Below are 18,318 nucleotides of genomic sequence, written 5' to 3' on the forward strand. Positions count from 1 at the left end.
AATTTCTCCACATCTGTCCTCGCACTGCAGAGTCTAGGGATTTTCCATTTATGTCCACCTGGGATTTTTTCACGGGCTGTATTACACGTATGTTCAGGGCAAAATGGTGACACAAGGTGAAGAACTGTCAATGCTATTTATTAGAGTTTGGAGGGGGTGGATGTTCAGGACAGTTTTCACAGAAGATAGTTAAGCAGGTCTATTACAACTGCCTTCCACGAGGTTCCCCTAAGACCAATCTCTTCCCAGTGCAGCCCGATCACTCCAAGATTGCCAGAGAAAGCTCTCGAAAAAGCAAACTAATCTTAAGGCTCCTTTGACCCTGTTTGGCTCTCCGTTGCCTGCCTGATGAGACTCAGTGTCCTTCACAATACGGCCCCATCTATCACTCCCTCATCTTACCCCAACTCAGCGTACTCTCTACTTTTCCACGACCCCCCAATGTCCATATTAGGAGTCTCTGTACAAGGAACCTCTGAAACCTTTCCTATGAGTCCATGGACTCAAGTTACAGATGCCTTCCATAAACATAGACTGATCATTATATGGTAGGGCACCTGACAATGGCTTGTTTTTGTGTAAGAGCTTGCATGGAAAAACACATATCTTTAGGGTATAAAGCTGCATTAAATTGGAGAGGATGTCTAACAGAACAAAGCTTCTTTAGATCAAAGGTATTCCTTTAGCCACTGTTTGGAAAAAAGGGTAGGTCGGGTTTTAATCTATTCATAGACGTCTATGAATTTAATTTTAATTTGGGAAGGATTAAGGTTAGTTCAATTTGAATTTTAAACATTTAAAAGTATCTTCTCCCTTCACTTTATTAGATTTGAGAGGATCGACCGAACGAATAATTGGGAGAAGGGGTTATTAGCTCACAGCCAGAAAAGGACTGTATATTCCGAGTCAGTTGCTTGGAAACAGAAAGCTGGACTCCACAGGCTCTTCGGGCACTTAGGACTCCGCTTACAGGAGCCGAACGTGGGCTGCGTGGCCCAGGTACCTCCTTTTCATGTCTGCAGGCAGGTCACCTTTTAAGAGAGGATTTCGGAGCCACCTAAGGTTGAGTCTTTTCTCAACCTCTGGCACTTCCTATCGTTCTTTGCTGCTTTTTTTTCCTCCTTTGATCTTATCACAATCAAAAATACTAAATATTTTACCCCTTTGTTCCTCTGTCTTTTCCTCGAGAATACAAGTTCCATGTGAGGAGGGATTTTGGTCTTTTTTGTTCACTGCCGTATCTCCAGTGACCACCACATAGTAGAAACTCAATAAACACAACTGAGTGAAAGCCTGCTAACTCTTCCAGAGCCTAATCTACTTCCTCCATGGAGCCTGTCCTGATTTTCCTGCTCACCTCCAATGTGCTCCGGCAGGACTCGGCCCTCCATAAAAGTAACCTCATGATTGATCTGACGTTAAAGCTCACCTCTTCCTTCTGGGATTAAACACACTTTCAGAGTGTTCAGAGATGATAAGTATTTTGATCAATTAGGATGCTGCACATACATTCCCAAACTCAATTCCACACACTACAAATTAGGAACGATTTCACTAACAGCAGAAAATGTGACAAAGACAGGATTTCAGCGAACTATCAGCTCAATGACTCAATAATGGGACAGAGTTCACAAAAGATCAACCAACCGCCCACACTCCCACCCAACCCAGTTTAGTTTTAGGCTTCATAACAATGAATCAAGTTCCTCCACGGTGACCTGGTTAAATCACAGACGGAGTTTCGTGATCAGTCCTAGCTGACACATTCTCAAGTGTGGAGACTGGAAATTATACTTATTTGAAAGAACCGGGAATATTTAGCCCGGGAAAGAGAACACTAGATGGCATAAGAGATGCCTTCAAATTTCTGCAGTGCTGTCATATTGGTGAAAAATTGCTTCTTCTGTGAGACCTTAAGGAAAGTTGGAAATTATAAGGAAATCTATTTTGGCTCAATCAAAGAGAGACCTTTTTTATTTTATTTTATTTTTGCGGTACACAGGCCTCTCACTGTTTTGGCCTCTACCGTTGCGGAGCACAGGCTCCGGATGCGCAGGCTCAGCGGCCATGGCTCACGGGCCCAGCCGCTCCGCGGCATGTGGGATCTTCCCGGACCAGGGCACGAACCTGCGTCCCCTGCATCAGCAGGCGGACTCTCAACCACTGCGCCACCAGGGAAGCCCCAAGGGGAGACCGTTTTAGCCCAAGGTGGCCCGTGCGGGTCTAGTCTTTGGGGCTTGGTGGGGATGGTGTGGAAGCCATCAGGCGGTGCTCGGCGACTGCCACGCCGCGGCCCTCTGGGCTGAGAGGGCGGCCCCTGGTGCACCCTGCACGCGCCCTGCTCTCGCCAGCCTCCTCCCCTGCTGCTTGTGGCTGCACAGGATGTTAGCTCACTGTGCTCTTTGCTTGAAGTGTCTGTGATTTGCTTTGTTCTTTAAAAACAGCATGACACTAAGTATTCCAATTCACTTATTTGATTTTCTCGCTTTGGGCAGTTGCAGGAAACTTGTAACTATCGGCTTGGCATAAACGAAGATGCGTCGGTATTGTCCGTTCTCCCTTCGCTTCCTTTCATTCTGGACCACAGTCAGACCCTTCTGTCATCGTGGACACATACCCATGGCAGATGAATGAAAGTGACAGATACATCAATGGAACACAAAGTTAAGCATAATGCTGGGAAAACAGGATTCCAACACACCAGACTAAGAGACTGGAGTGTTTAAGTTTGGTGCTGCAAAGAGCTTTTCCCCCCAAACCATGGTTTTCCTGCAGGAAAGCCTGCAGGGGCTGTCTACAAGGGGGAGACTCATTTGAAGGCCCACCTCTCAAATACATATTTTCTGTGTCTTTATCCTCTCCCTTCCCTTCCTCCTGTCCCAATCTCTTGCCACCCAGCACACAGAACAGAGTATCTGTGACTACTCATCGAGTCCCACGGCACCGTTTCCACCGTTTCATTTAAGGCTGCGGAGAGCTGTCAAACGCCTGGGGTTTCTTGGATTCTTTTTTCCCTCCTCCACCATTTAAACATCATATCCTTTTGCTACTGTCTACTTCAGATGCCTATGATCTCTTTGGTTCTCCTCTTCTCCGGGTGCACGGTAGGTGCTCAGTAAGAACTTGTTACTGAATAAACCCTAACAGCCTACTTAGTTCAGGTTACCGCCACCTCTGGCCCAGACTCCCGCAGACCTCATAAGCTGTCCTCATTGCCTCTAGCCTTGACCCTTCTTCAGGCAGCTCTTCATGATGCCAGTCAGAAGGATCTTCCTAATACGCTAATCTGATCGTTTCATTTCCATGCTTAAAACTCCTCTGTGGCTCTAAGGATAAAGTCTAGACTCTTACATGGCAACCAAGGCCCTTCATGATCGACGCCTACCTTCTCTCTTAGCCCTCCCAGCCTCTTCATCTTTCTATCTTCTTGTCTGTGCCGGCAGCCCTCTCCAGTTTATATCCCCTTCTCCAGGGCTTGCCAACACCCCGCGCTGGGGTGAAGCCCTCCTTTAATGGTGGTCACTAGACTGTAAACCTCCCTGAGGTGCAGAACAAATCATATTAACTTCAGTCCAGTGTCTGGCCAACAGCAGAGGCTCTCTGAATGTCTGCAGAAAGCATGAATGTGCCCAGCGTGTTTATGCCCATTTTATAGAACTCCGCTGGTCTTTCTTCAGGGAGGCAAGCACAAACACATGGAATGGGCAGCAGGTGAGGAAGACAGGATGGAAATTAAAATTCTAAAAGTCCAAACTAGGACATAGAATAATTTACATTTTCAGTTAATGTTTCTCATTTTCTCTTCGCTTTTATAACATCCTATTATTCACATGTATAATTTCATGAACAAGATCGAACTTCTACTGGTAAAAAATACAAAGATAGGGCTTCCCTGGTGGCGCAGTGGTTGAGAGTCCGCCTGCCGATGCAGGGGATGCGGGTTCGTGCCCCGGTCCGGGAAGATCCCACATGCCGCGGAGCGGCTGGGCCCGTGAGCCATGGCCGCTGAGCCTGTGCGTCCTGAGCCTGTGCTCCGCAATGGGACAGGCCACGACAGTGAGAGGCCCGCGTACCGCAAAAAACAAACAAACAAACAAAAAAAACCCCAAAGATAATTTATATGCTTCCACATTGAAAAGTGGTTAAAATGTAGAAGCTGGGCATTGTAAAGCTTATTACGCAGCTTTATTGTGGAATACAGGACGGTACCTTGGTATCTGAAAGGACTACATTCAAGGACCCTAAGAACTACTTATCAGTTATGTGATTTGGGAGAAGTTCCTGGATGGAAGAATGCACCTCCTGTTGTGCCCGGCAAGTGGGAAGGACTGAATTGTTCCTGCTCTTCCTCTCACTTGTGGTTTTAAAGAGATCTGGGAATACAGCGCTTCAATACTAAATAATTTTTTTCTTTTACTTTTGAAATAAAAGGGAGGCATATTAGTTTCTTAATTCAGTGTCACTCAGATGAAGCAGCTGCCTTGGCAGGAAAAGAGAATTCTTTACTTATAATTAACATTACTTTCAGAAAAATGTAATTCTGTGTCACTGATATGCAGACCTTTTCTCTTAGGCATCTTTTAAAGGAAAAACAATTACAGTTTAAAATATTACATACGTAAGAAACAAACCAGCAATTGTAATGCCCCAGTGAATCCTGAAGATTTATTATTTGGGAGAATATCAGATATTGATCCTTTGTTTTACAGCTCATGATAGTAATCAGAAAATATACATTTTGAAATGAAAGTCAAAAGAAAAGAACAATTACATATAATACAGATTACAGACATTTTACTTGTACATAAGCAAAGCAGTACTAAAAGCATATTTATGTGTCCACAGTTAGTGGACATGGCATTTTTCTGTTTAAAGCTGCAGCAACTCAAATCCTCTTCGGGTCAATAAAGAAAGACAGATTGAGAAATACATTTAGGGCTATCACCATGTCTGGCTGTAAACCTATTTTTAATCTTTTCCCTCCCCCCATATATATATGTATATACTTTATTGCCTTTATATTTCTGCTGGTTTAATATAATTAGTATACTAAATAGTTATCTGCATTTATTTGGTTTCTAAAAATATATAAAACGCACTGGAATAGAGCTCCTGCAGCTTTCAAGCAGTCACTGTCCTGGCATCAAAAGCTTACTCTGGAAATGTAAAGCAGCAACACTGAATAAATAGTGATTGTTCTGTCTTCTCCGTACAGCTGATGGTCTTAAACCAAAACTGAAAAATACTGTAGCAAACAGTATAAACATGCAACTTAAAAAAACTGACATAATATAAAAGTAATACTTATGAGCTAAATTTAATACAATATGGACTAATAAAGACAACTTTAGGTAGAAGAGGGATGTGAACACAGCATCCTTATTTACATATAAGTTAAGGCCCAATTTTTCAAAGGCAATGCACACAAGGAACCGTCCATCTGCCTGTGCCCTTTGCGCACCTGAAATCAAGAGTTTCTGCCTTTTCCATATTGTCTCCTCAATCCATTATTATAGTTGTAACTTGGAAAGATGTTCACAGAAACGGTTTTAAATGAAGTTTCTTTTCTCTAAAGGCCACTTTGCTCTTATTCACAAAGAAACTTTTCTTTTAACGCAGGTGCAAAATATATTTATGTTCTGGAAGCAAGTGCTTATTTGTTCTTCTTAAACATTGTTAAAATTCACATTTCACACTGTAACTTTTACATTTTTACTGTATTAGTCTTGTTTGAGCTCTAGTTTGATTAATTTGAACTATAGAAATTGATGACTAGCTCAGTGACGGCTGAGGGATTTAAATGGGTAACTCGTATTAACACCAACCGAAGTCTCACATATAAATACCCTGTGCATCAGGAGAAAAAAAAAAGAAAAAAAGCTAACAAACCAAAATATCTCATAAGAACAACAAAAGGATTGAGGCAAGCGACTACGGATCATTCGCTGAGGATGACAAACACTCAAAAGGGTCAAATATACCAATACTATTTCAAATTACTCCCTGGTAAGAAAAAAAAAATCTTCTAATGTATTTAATACTTGTAGAAAATCACAATAAAACAACTTTCAGTGTAATAATAATTTTAAAAACTTACAATCTAATTTAGTATTCAGAACCTGAATATGCCCCCAGATGCAAAATTCTCTATTTGGTATTTTTGCGTACCATTGCCCACTTCCCCTCTGAAATGTATCCAAAGATGTGGCACTTAATCTAACTCATTTGTATTCACAAGAGATAAAAATAATCAGAAATAGACTAAGATATTTTTAAGATGTTCTAGGGAAATGAGTTTTCTTTCCTCTATTTAAAAAAAATACTTAGAAAATATTTCTTAGAGATGTGCTTCCAGAAGTGTTGGTAAATATAACTGCTTAAAAAGTACAGCTGCTCATTGTATTAATCAAATTCACATTTATATACTCTTCTCATCTAGGAAATAGTATTTCTATCTGTAGTTAGGTCTGTGAAGATTATTTGGCAGCTTGAAAATTCAGATGAAGTTGTCAGAATCCTACTCCCAGTCTTTCTTTAAAGTTATTAGGTTAATGCTGATAATAATTTACAACAATTAAGTTGGATACTTTGTGTTTTTCATGGCATGCCCAGGCATCGTTGCAATTAAAAATTGCGAAGTCTCATATATCTAGGTTTATTAACATTTTGATTTAAATAGAATGTGATCAACTTATAAAAATGTTTTTCTTTGTGAATAAGATCTCAATTTCTCTGAACAACAATAACAAAATGACCCAGTATAGAATGGAACCCTTTAAAAATAAGGCATATATCAGGCATACATAAACCATTATTGTCACAAAAATCTACAAATTATTTTGATTTTTTAATTCTAATTTTTAAATATATATGGATATGAAATAACTATTATAAACTGAGAGCAAATGTGTATAGATTGTGGCTATTAGATAAGAATCATTTATTTCTCAAGTTTTTTTCGCAAAACAATATAATGGCAAGATCAACTCGATAACTCCAAGAACCCAAAGAAAATATTTTTAGTTGAGGTCTGCCATTTAGCTGGACTAGAAAAGGCAACTATGCGTTATTACTTTCAGTCGTCTAGAAGCTTCTACATATTGTCATAGCCATTCTTAAAAATTTTCATTGGAAACCTAAATATAGCAGCATTCTCAGCATTCATTAAACCAAAAACAAGTCAGATGCGTTTAAAACATCAAAAATTGCCCTCATGCATAGGATATAACTTACACCTTTTTATTGTTACCATGGCATTAATATACTAATCCACTTTTATTTTGTTGCATGTAAATAATACAGACAATATGTTTTCCTCAGAATAAAAAACTACTTTAAATTTTAGATGAAAGTCTTAATTATATTGTACCAAATTCTGATCAGAGGGAAAGTAAAAATGGCTAAGAAGTATCTGACCACATCCGTCTAGATACTCTTGTGCATCTTAGTTAACTCAGTACTCATGGGAGGGGTGTTGACTCATTTTTGGTTTTATAAACAAGAAAATAATATATGTACAAATGGAGATTAATGTCCTGCAAAGGTCAAGCTGAAAATTAATAAAAATGAACACTGACTTTAACTTTATTTCCTTGGTAAAAAGTAACTAACTCCAATCTACTTTCTATTTAAGGGACTGGAAAAATTGCAATAGTTCATAATGTACACAGTAAATTCTGTGCAAGCAATAACTTATCCATGGGTGCTTACACCAATAGACCATACATATAAAGTGGGTTATTTTAAAATAAAAAAAATATCACTTAAAGCAACCCTCCTGAAGATATCCTTGGACATCTCTTTTTTTTAAGACATTTCTAATTTATGTATGATGGCAACTCTGAGGACCCATGAGACTAAAATAATAAGGCAGGGCAGAAACAAAACACATTATGTATCAGGAAACCCCATGCCTGTTTGGATAGATATTCAACAATTACATTTTTGTTCAACAGTGTCTGAAGCACTGCAAACGTTTTAAACATGTAATTTACTTCATGAAAATATTTCTGCTCTTGTATGTGGTTCATTCATATGCTGGAAATACTGTAAAGAAAAGATGAAACACCAGATTAAAAAGAAAACCTGAATTATCTCACCTAATTAAGCAGGGGCTAGGATGGGTTCACAAGGTAAATGCAAGTCAGTTCTTCTGGAGTCAGTTTCCATGGCGGAGCCCCCTATGACACTTGTGTAGCTGTAATTCAGCAATGCATGGAGTCTGGCAACATGCACACAAAGTCATCGTCACACAATATGCAATGTAACTCAGTCACAGGATAAGTATTAATAAAAAATATTAAAATGTCAACATTCACTCCTTAATTGATTACATGGAATAAATAAACTAAGCCAGTCACATATTTCTCTTCATTCTGAAGTCACGGTTTTATTTATGTATACACACAGTATAATACTTTCCTAATGCTCTCGAAATGCTACAAATAAAAATGAAGGCTTTGCATTACAGCTGCTGGACAAAAACATCAACACTGTGGCTGTGTGAAAACAGTTTCTTTGTTCTTTAGCATCAGTGCACAGGGTATGGCTCCAAGTGGTATGCGATTTAGGACAGAAAGAAGATACGGTGGCTTGTGAACTATATCCTCTGTTCATCATTGGCACAAAATCAAAGAAGGAATTTTCACTGTCCTCGGTACCTTTACTGGGTCTCTCCCCTGAAGACAGATAATGTTATACATATATGCCTTCAGGATTAAAACCAGACGAGATAGGATTCTGTAGAATACGAAGATTACTGGGGAGCTGCCGAGAGGAACCAGGTCGCTTCAGAGACCCCGACTGGAATGGTGCCTCTAAACAGGAAACAGAGAAAGTCATTTGATGTTTGCAGTAACCTGGAGTACTTAGCAAAATGAAAAATTAGAACTTTTCCTGCTCTCAAGAACCAAATAATATACAGTAACGATTGCAACCCCCTGTGAGTCCTGGGTGAGAGGAGAGGTTACGTCTGCTTGACCCTCTCAGTTGATAAGATAGTTTTCAGTGATTTGAACAGTTCATGATCTTTTCTTAAAAGGTGAACATTTTGCTTCTCTTTCTGGGTTGTTCAGATTATATGCATATACAGATTTAGAAGTGTCTTTTAAATATCAGCCCAAATTAACAACAAAGACTTTTAGGAGAGGAAGAAGGGCCATTAGGAACAGAGAGAAGCTAAAACTCAATTAATAAACTCAATTAATAGACTACGACTCACACATTTCAGGAAAAGTTTGTAAGGAAGCAGTTTAAAACTAATGATAGGCTATCTGGTCATCTAAGTAAATAAATAACCTAAATATTATTGATTTTCCCCAGAAACAGCAAGTACGTCAAAAATTTTTTTAAGCAGCCCAAGAATTAGCTTTGAATGGTAGGAGAACATTTTAACCGAAATGTAAGCAGTTTATTCCAAGTTAAGAGCGTAAAGCTTTTTAAAAAGCGATCTCTCAAATCTTACCCCTTTCCAGGTCTGCATGAGAGGCCTCCACTTCGATGGGCTCCGCTGGCAAAACGGTGACTTTCGTCCCTGTCTGCTGGATAAACTGCTGGAGGTTGACTTGCCGCAGCTCCTTGGTCAGCTGCTCCAATTCTTGTTCTTTGTCCTAGATGGGAGTTAAATGCTTTCTAAAATTTGAGGATTCACTACTGGCCAGCTACAGACATCCTGGTGACAGCCCACCTGCTACAAGGGTTGAATGTGGGACACTTTTCACAAGAATGCATTTAACAAACCTGGTTTGTATCGATGTAATGGGCTAAGGAGGTCACTTTCACTCTGCGGCATGGGCCAAAAGTTGAAGCAAATAAAGGCCAACTTCTTCAGTCTGTTCTCTTAAATGTCATGCTTTCCTCTGTTAAGAGTATACTATGCATCTGATGAAATAAATATATGTCTATAAACTTCCATGAATAAAACACTGGATTCCATCCATCCTGGTGTTTACAGCAAGCTTGCTAAGCTGTTCACAATTAAACTTCCTTATTATCTACTTCATAACTGACTGCAAAATTAATAGTCACTTGGGTCCATGAGATTCAGGGTTCTTGTTTTTTTTAAACTGTTTAAGTTTTCATGGGATCCATTACTGAGATTTATATCATAGCAAGGAAAGCAAGGAGAGCAAGATTCCCACTATGGGGTTTTTTAATCCTTGGTGAGCAGATCTGAGAACTGAAGAGCGCTAAAGTAAGGAGACCAAGTTTGGATGGCCAGAAAGCTCCAAAAGCAAGGAGAGGTATTCTGTTATCAAATGGACTTGCTTCTCTTTCTCTCCTTTAGGGCACTATAAGTAAAAGTGGCAAGGCCGCATCCAAGCTGGTTGTGTCAGAGGACGTGGTGAGGATATAGGGGAGAGAAAACAGAAAGGCGGGGTTTTTCGCTACTTTGAGTGTAGGGGGTACTTGGAGATACGTTAGTAGTTTGCCTGTTAGATACTTTTCACAGGTAGTGGGGTTTATTAGTAACAACTGTCACAAATTAGTGTTTCCTGTAATATCAAGGCAATGTAATTTCCAACTGCACTCGTTTTGTGTTGAAGTGAATCCAAATAGTAAAATGCTGACAAATCATAAGTTAACAACCTTCTATTATATGAGAAATTCCTGACTGCAAATTTGGGTGGTAGTTCTACCTCTCACTGCAGTTAGTGGCAGAGAAAGGAAATCACATCAGTTCTTCCTGAAACGTCAGCTTTCTCTGCTTGTGGAACTGCTCCTACTCTACAGCAGCTCTTCTCAAACTCCGGTGCGCACAGGCACTATGTGGAGAGGCTGTTACTACATACACTCTCAGTTTCTAACCAGCAAGCCTCACGGTTCACGCTTTGATCCATGATCACACAGCTTCTAAACCGGCACTGTCCAGTTCAGCAGCCACTGCACGTATGTGCTACTGAGCACTTGAAATGTGGCCAAATGTGACTAAAACAGAAATGTAAATGTATTTAATATTTTTAAAGAGCTTTATTGAATATTATTTAACTTTAATTTATTTAAATATAAGTAACCGTATTATAATCAACTGTGTCTCTTTCTCTTTCAGCTGTTAGAAACTGATAGCTCTTTGCAACTCCCATTAACATTACCACACTGTCTTTTCAAGAATGGGTATCCAAGAAATACAAGCTGAGTGATCATGGAGTAAGTGTGAAATAGAAATGTTCTCGTACCCACTAGAGATGGGGAAAAATCAAAGAGGAACCTGCCCCTCTCCTCAGGGAAGCAAAGGACAGTTACGGGAGAGGGGAGGAGGTGGGGTTAGCAACAAAGGAGACGTGAGAGAGAAGCAGCCGGCTAGCCGCACAATCACTGGTGAACCAATCCTTGGTAATCTCTTTCAGCTCTTGTTTCCCTATCACTAAAAGGAGAAGGTCAGATTCACTATCTCATCATTAGTGTCCATTCCAGCTCTGAGATTCTCATCTCCTGTATCCGATTACCTAATGCTATCACTGCCACAGTAAGAAAGCTTCTTCCGTGGAAAAGGATCTGTGTGGCTTCAGCTCTCATCTTTGTTTTGGCCTCATATCTTAGCTTTGTCATAAGTCACAGAAATTCTAAGAAAATGATAAACCAAAGTAAGTTTCTAACTTTAAATGTAAGAGAAAATGAATAATCAGTAAAGAAGATGCCGAAATATATTTAATTCTTTTTTCTCTATATATATTTCCAGTCAACTTTCTGTGTTTTATTGAACATTTTTTCTATTTTCAGATTCTTTACCATGACCAGTGATGAAAATAAAGGCATTATCATTCTGGAAAATCAAGAGCAAACCTACAGTCATTTGGAGAAACACAGAGTTTAAGAAGCTTCCATGAGGAAAGAAAAAGAGGAGTTCAGTGTTTTAGATTCCAAATATTTAACTCTTTTAAATAGATGAAACATTCTAATAAAAGTGTCCTTACCTGTAGTCGTTTGGTGGCTTGTCCAAGAGACCTTTCCACGGCTTTAATACCATTTTCCAGCCTCAGACTCTGCTGGCCTTGAATGTCAATCTCCCCTCTGACCTTACCGATCTTTCCTTTAACCTCTTCTTCATTGACCTGTGCCTCTTGAACTTCCCGTTGCAATTTTTCTGCTTCAAGACCACTTTCCATAGTCTGGATTTGACCCAAATAGTCCTTTAATTTGCTCTCACATTCTGTTATTTTCTGTCTTATTTCTTGAAGTTGGTCTTTCAGCTGTTTTTCATTTTCCTGTTCAATCTGTAATTCATTTTCCCAGAATTCCTCCTCTTCAATTTCTACATCGTTTCTTTTGATCTTCTGCTCCAGGCGGACAATTTCTTCTTCAAGGTTAGAATTATATTTTTGCTCCCAAAATCGTATTTCTATTTCATTTGATTCTAGCTCTTTCTCAATGGATTGGAGCTTCTCTGTCTGCAAACGGATCAGCTTCTTTAACTCATCTGCTGTTGCTTTGCAGTTATTCAGCACCTTTTGTTTAAATTCCGTTTCTTTACCTTTTCCAAAAATGTCCATTAACCCTTTGGCACCTCCTGTAAATGTTAACGATTTCCTTTTAGGCTCTCTCCTTTTGATTGCTTTGTCAATCTGAGGCCTCAGTTTAGCTAAGGGGGGCAAACTCTGCCTGCATAAAGTTCTTTCAGGAACTCGAGCCACACCATCCGACGTGGGCCGCTCACTGAGAGACGGCCCCGTTCGACGTAAAATCAGCTGTACGTCACTAGCGTACTGCCCCCATTTGTTTAAGGATATGATAGGATTTTCATGAGGTGCTAAGTGTCTTTCAGTATCTCTCCATTTTTCTATAAGAGTGTACCTTCCAGTTCGACCTAGATAAAAAAAGATAAGAATAAATTGTCAAAAAGGGATAGGCAACAGCTAAAATAATGCCTCCAGACGCAGGACACTATTTGATAACTGTGTCTTCTTAATTAGCATCAAAGTCCAGCCCATGATGTCTTTAAAACTTTCGCTTGAGGATACTGAACTCCTTAAGATACGTAACACACAAAACTATGGGATGTGAACTGCATACACTCTTCAGACTCACTTAGAAACTCATCTTTACACTTTAAACCTCAATGGGAATCTTAATCTACCCTCTTGTCAAATGCCTGACCGCCTAGACCTTGCTTGCGGCAAGACCTCCAGCTGAAACTAAGGAGAGCACTAGTGTCCTGTTGGAAGCCAGGAGGGCCTGGTCCCAGGAACCAGGCAGGACTTCAGAACTTGAGCAAACTTCCACTTGAGGAATCCCTCTGATTTCTCTGCACATCAGGACTTGGGAAGGTTGGAGCCCCCGTCCCTCCTCCTGAAAGGAGACATGGAGCCAGTGGAGGACCTGCTACTCAGCTACAGGTGCTGGGTAGGCCTTTCCTTGCCCATACCGTCCTGCATACCTGTGGCAAATAAAAAATCACCTCAGTGAAAACAACTCTCAAAATAGTCTCATATAAAGAGTGGGGCCTGAAGAGAAGTCTTGTTCAGTTTTGATAAGTAATAGCTTCAAAGGCTCTTTTAAAAAACATTAAAAAGGCAAAAATGATATTATTAAAAAACAAAAGTAGAATAAAATTACATTTATGTTAAAAATATACTGAATCTAACAGTAATTATGGAAGATAAATATTCAGAAGACAATATAATGTCATTAGCTTGAATACACTTCCTAAATATTTCCATTTAAGGTGTGTGGGTCAGATGGAAAATATTAATTTTGTTAAGAGTGTCCATTAGACATCTGAAACTAATGTAAGGTTATATATCAATTACATCTCAATTAAAAAAAAGTGTCCATTAGTAGTTAATATTATTACAAAGAAAAAGAACTCACCTTGCCATCTAGCAATTATCATATTGGCATATACAGCTACTGATTTGACTTCCCTGTCTTCTTTTTTATTTCATGAGCTTCTGAACCAATAGTAGTATTTCCTCAATTACTGGGCCAATAAATGGAAATCTGGATATGTACTATGAACACCCACATGTGCTATTCCAAAGTAGCAGATGAAGAGTGAAACTGCTCTAAGCATACGTGTATGTTCGTCTTTAAGGAAACCTGAATTTTGGGTGCAGCTGAAAAGTTGGAGCTTTGAAAGCAAACAGACTAGTAGTTTTAAGCTCGGGTAAATTACTTGCTGGATAAGTAGCCTAACTTCACTTCTAGAGTGGGGAGAGGGGCAGTACCTCATAGGTTCTGAGAGTCAGAATCAGGGCCCGTAGCAGGTTTTCAATACATGGCGGCCATCATTAATTGAACACATTGCTATTCACATGACAAAAGGGCTGACCAGAGACCTCCTTTAAATAGTGACATGACGCGACAACAATCTGACTAAAAGAATTCTTAATCAACTTGCAGCAACTCCTAGCTATGTAAAGCTGGACAGAGTGGAAAGAAAGAATATGGGCTCTCTGGAGTCAGAAGGCCTGTTTTCAGGTCTGGCTCTGCCATATATTTACGTGATTTGAACAAATTATCAAATTTCCTTCAGCTCTGGTTTCTTCATCTGTAGAGTGAGACTTGTATTTTCTTACCTGACAATGTTGTAAGAGTTAAGTGAGATATAAAATATAAACATGTTTTATAACATTGAAAAGTGCTATATAAGTATCAGTTGTTGCTACTATCAAAATACCTGGGCAAACAAGGGGAATGCAAAGCTTATTAGCACACTGGATTTGGCTTCTTGGAATAAAAAAATGTTTCTAAAGATTTTCAAGTTAAAAATTACTGTAATTATACCAAGAAAAACCACCCAACAAATCTTCAAGGTTAAACTCGTTCCAGATGTACACACTGCTTCAAAGATCACAGCACTTTGTGTTCCTGGCTCTGCTGTCTATCAACTACTTTTAGATCTCACTCCTGCTATCTGGACCCTGTGTCCTCATCAGTAAATATGAAGGGTTGGACTAGACCAGTAGAACCCTCTCTAATCCTACCAGGCCATGAAGCATCTTTAAAAAGAAAACTGAATCATTACATTATATGAGTGAAATCAAAAATTTTAAGGACTCTAATTCAGTCATAATTAAATATAAAGCTTATTTTTCCAATGTTTAATGGTACTGCTACTCTGTGAGAATGTCTTGGTAGATTATTTAGGATTGCTTTTATTGCTAGCGTTTCCTTTTTGTTAAATAATGCATATTTAGTGCAATTAGGCAAAAAAATCCATCCAGCTATATAAAAAAGCTTTTTTAAAAAGTAAATGAATTAATACTTTGATTTTATTACAGAAATAGGGTTTTAGATCGTTTATGTAAGAGCTAAATTCCACAATCATTGGAATTTGAATGCGTATACTTGGCAAGGCCCTACAGAACGTGAATACTTCATTTAGACAGATTCCAATTCCTCCTGCAAAACTCCTTTTACTGCAGTTTATTAAGTGGATACACTTAGTTCTACCTTGCATACTATCTTGATGTAGCCCTAAGACTAATAAAAAGGAACATACATCTATCTATCTATCTATGGCATTTGTAGTTTAAACTGTTTTGGCTACCTAGGCCTGTATGCCACAATTTGTAATGATAAATAAAATATTGACTATACTTCTGAAGAGCTGAAGCAATTGAGTGTAATCCCAAGAATCATTAACTTCATATAATGAGGAAAATCACAAAGAGATTTTAGTGCACCAGTGGAATCTCACTGGACGACTGATATATATGTACAATAGATAGTTAGTGGGAAGCAGCCACATAGCACAGGGAGATCAGCTCGGTGCTTTGTGACCACCTAGAGGGGTGGGATAGGGAGGGTGGGAGGGAGGGAGACGCAAGAGGGAGGAGATATGGGGTTATATGTATATGTATAGCTGATTCACTTTGTTATACAGCAGAAACTAACACACTATTGTAAAGCAATTATACTCCAATAAAGACATTAAAACAAATTAAAAAAAAAAGGAGATAACAGACTACTTTCACCTAACTTAAAGTGGAATATTTAGGTGAAGTAATATGAAGTTTTAGAAATATACACCAAAATTCGAACACTCAGATATGAGTCACCAGAAACATTATGCTCTTATTTCAACCATTTAAAAAACTGTAACCATTTTTTTTACAATTTTAGGAAATTTCTCCTTAGAGCCAAAAAAATAAAATCATTTAAAAGCGTCACTTCTTGGGGGCTTCCCTGGTGGCGCAGTGGTTGAGAGTCCGCCTGCCGATGCAGGGGACACGGGTTCGTGCCCCGGTCCGGGAAGATCCCACATGCCGCGGAGCGGCTGGGCCCGTGAGCCATGGCCGCTGAGCCTGTGCGTCCACAGCCTGTGCTCCGTCCGCAACGGGAGAGGCCACAACAGTGAGAGGCCCGTGTACCGCGGGGAAAAAAAAAAAAAGTGTCACTTCTTGTTATGTATTCAACAAATATACAGTGAACAAACATTTGTCAGAAATAGTGTCAGGCCCTGGGAATATATTCTATTAGACACACTGATCATGAATGCTCTTCAGAAATTTTAGTTTTAACTGACATTTGATCGTTTCTTCAGTATGAAATCCTCCTTACCCCAAAGATGAACACTCTATGTTCTTCAAAAGGACATGACAGAGCTGGCATTAACCTCTCATGAATTTAATGCTAACATATCCTCCTGTTTCTGGACATATTGTAAGTAATGTCAGTTAACACCTGACTTATTCTTTATCTGTGGTGAATAAACTATCCTACCCCACTCAGTTTTTCTGATAATAGATACTTTTCTCCTTGAGCTACAAACATTTTGGAATCTTATGCAGAATCTAGTGAACAAAACTAATTCATTCCATAATGACTTAGAATTCTTACAATAAACATTGCTCTCTGTAACAGAACTTACATTGTAACATTTTATAGTCTGTTAAATGCTTTTGATGCTTTTATATGTATATGTATATATATATATATATATATATACATATATATATTTTAAAGCAATTTCCCAATGAGGTACAACTATTCTGAAAATTTGTCAATGAACTTTCTGTAAGTCCTGTGTGTAGCTATTAAGATAACTCTTACCATAGAGTATTTATCTTATGATGACAGTGGTACAAGAATATCTTTGAGTATAACATGTCAGCTAGCTGTGCATTCAACCCATAGTTAAATCATTCACAGTATATTTTCCCAGTGTGTTGATGAGACTATCATGTAATCACAGAATTACTGCATATTAATTTAGGACTTACTTAGGATTTTATTATAAATATACTACGACTAAAAATAATGAAAACACTTATTGATTTCATAATGATTAACATTTAATATGCCCACTGTTTGCTAGGCTTTGTGCTGGTTACTTTACATAAATAATATTAACCAAAATAACAGCTAACATATCACTATAAACCACCAAAGTTTGGGGGATTATTAATGTAGCATAATCTTACCCATGCTGACTGCTGCGTGCTGTGAATTACATGTGTTCACATTCGTTAAAATAATCTTTTATGGATGTGGAAAATATAGAAGATACTCAGAATTATGGAGGACATACTACACTACTGCTATAAATATAAAAGTTGTGAAAGATGACCCTGGCTATAAAAAAGCAGTATATTTTAGTACTAAGGATTTTTAGTTTTTGTTTCAATGTAATTCAGTCGGTGACTATATTTTCTAACAGTTGTCCATTGAGATTATAGGGGATATAAATAACGTAGTATAATAGTAGTTAAGAGCAGGGTTCTTGAATCAGACTACTGGTTTGAATCCCAGGACCCTCCTTACCAGCTACGGGCGCTTGGGCATGTTATTTAAACATCTCTGTGCCTCTGTTCCATCATCTCTGAAATAGGGATCATAACAGGGCCTTCCTCATAAGACTGCTGTGAGACTGTTAAATGATGTGGAAAATTTAATTCCCAATTCAGTAATGAAAAGTGGGACTTTAAAACTATGAAGCATTAGAGTGAATTTTTTCTTTTTAGACTCATCTGTAGGTACATAAAGAGCATTGCTTATAGTGTTTACTTCTAGGAAGCAAGGTCATGAGTGCTTCTTTTACCTTCTTTGTGTTTTGCTAAATTTCAAAATAGTCTACAATGGATAGTACTACTTGTAAACAGATACAAAATTAACCAATTTATAAATTTCTAAAATTGATAATTTATATATGAAATTAAGAGTTAAATGTGACAATATAAAATATATTATTTTCTTTATCTTCTAAAGGATCATATAATCTTAGAGACGAATGGGACATCACCAAGTTCAGCCTGTAATTCACAGAAACTTAAAAAAATTCATTCATTTATTCACAAGTAGGTATTGAGTATCTACTACAAGCTAGACATGGTTTTAAGCTATGAGAATAAGCAATAACAAAAGAGTGGCAGGCAATAC

The 18,318-nt window shown here is 38.5% G+C and overlaps 1 protein-coding gene across 5 annotated transcripts in view; it reads right to left on the reverse strand.

Annotated features, from left to right (window-relative positions):
• Positions 1-4,637: 4,637 nt before the first annotated feature.
• Positions 4,638-18,318, reverse strand: part of RASSF8 (Ras association domain family member 8) — a 129,780-nt gene continuing 116,099 nt past the window's right edge. For 4 of the 5 annotated variants that reach the window (XM_004325794.4, XM_073788945.1, XM_073788947.1 and 1 more), the window contains 3 exons: positions 11,913-12,802; positions 9,464-9,608; positions 4,638-8,816 (listed from right to left, as the gene is read on the reverse strand). In XM_004325794.4, the coding sequence (XP_004325842.1) occupies positions 8,695-8,816; positions 9,464-9,608; positions 11,913-12,802 (1,157 nt within the window). In that variant the 3' untranslated portion in view covers positions 4,638-8,694. The other variant, XM_073788946.1, reaches the window with a different exon arrangement.

The sequence above is a fragment of the Tursiops truncatus genome, chromosome 11 (genome assembly GCF_011762595.2).
Source record: "Tursiops truncatus isolate mTurTru1 chromosome 11, mTurTru1.mat.Y, whole genome shotgun sequence".
NCBI lineage: Eukaryota > Metazoa > Chordata > Mammalia > Artiodactyla > Delphinidae > Tursiops > Tursiops truncatus.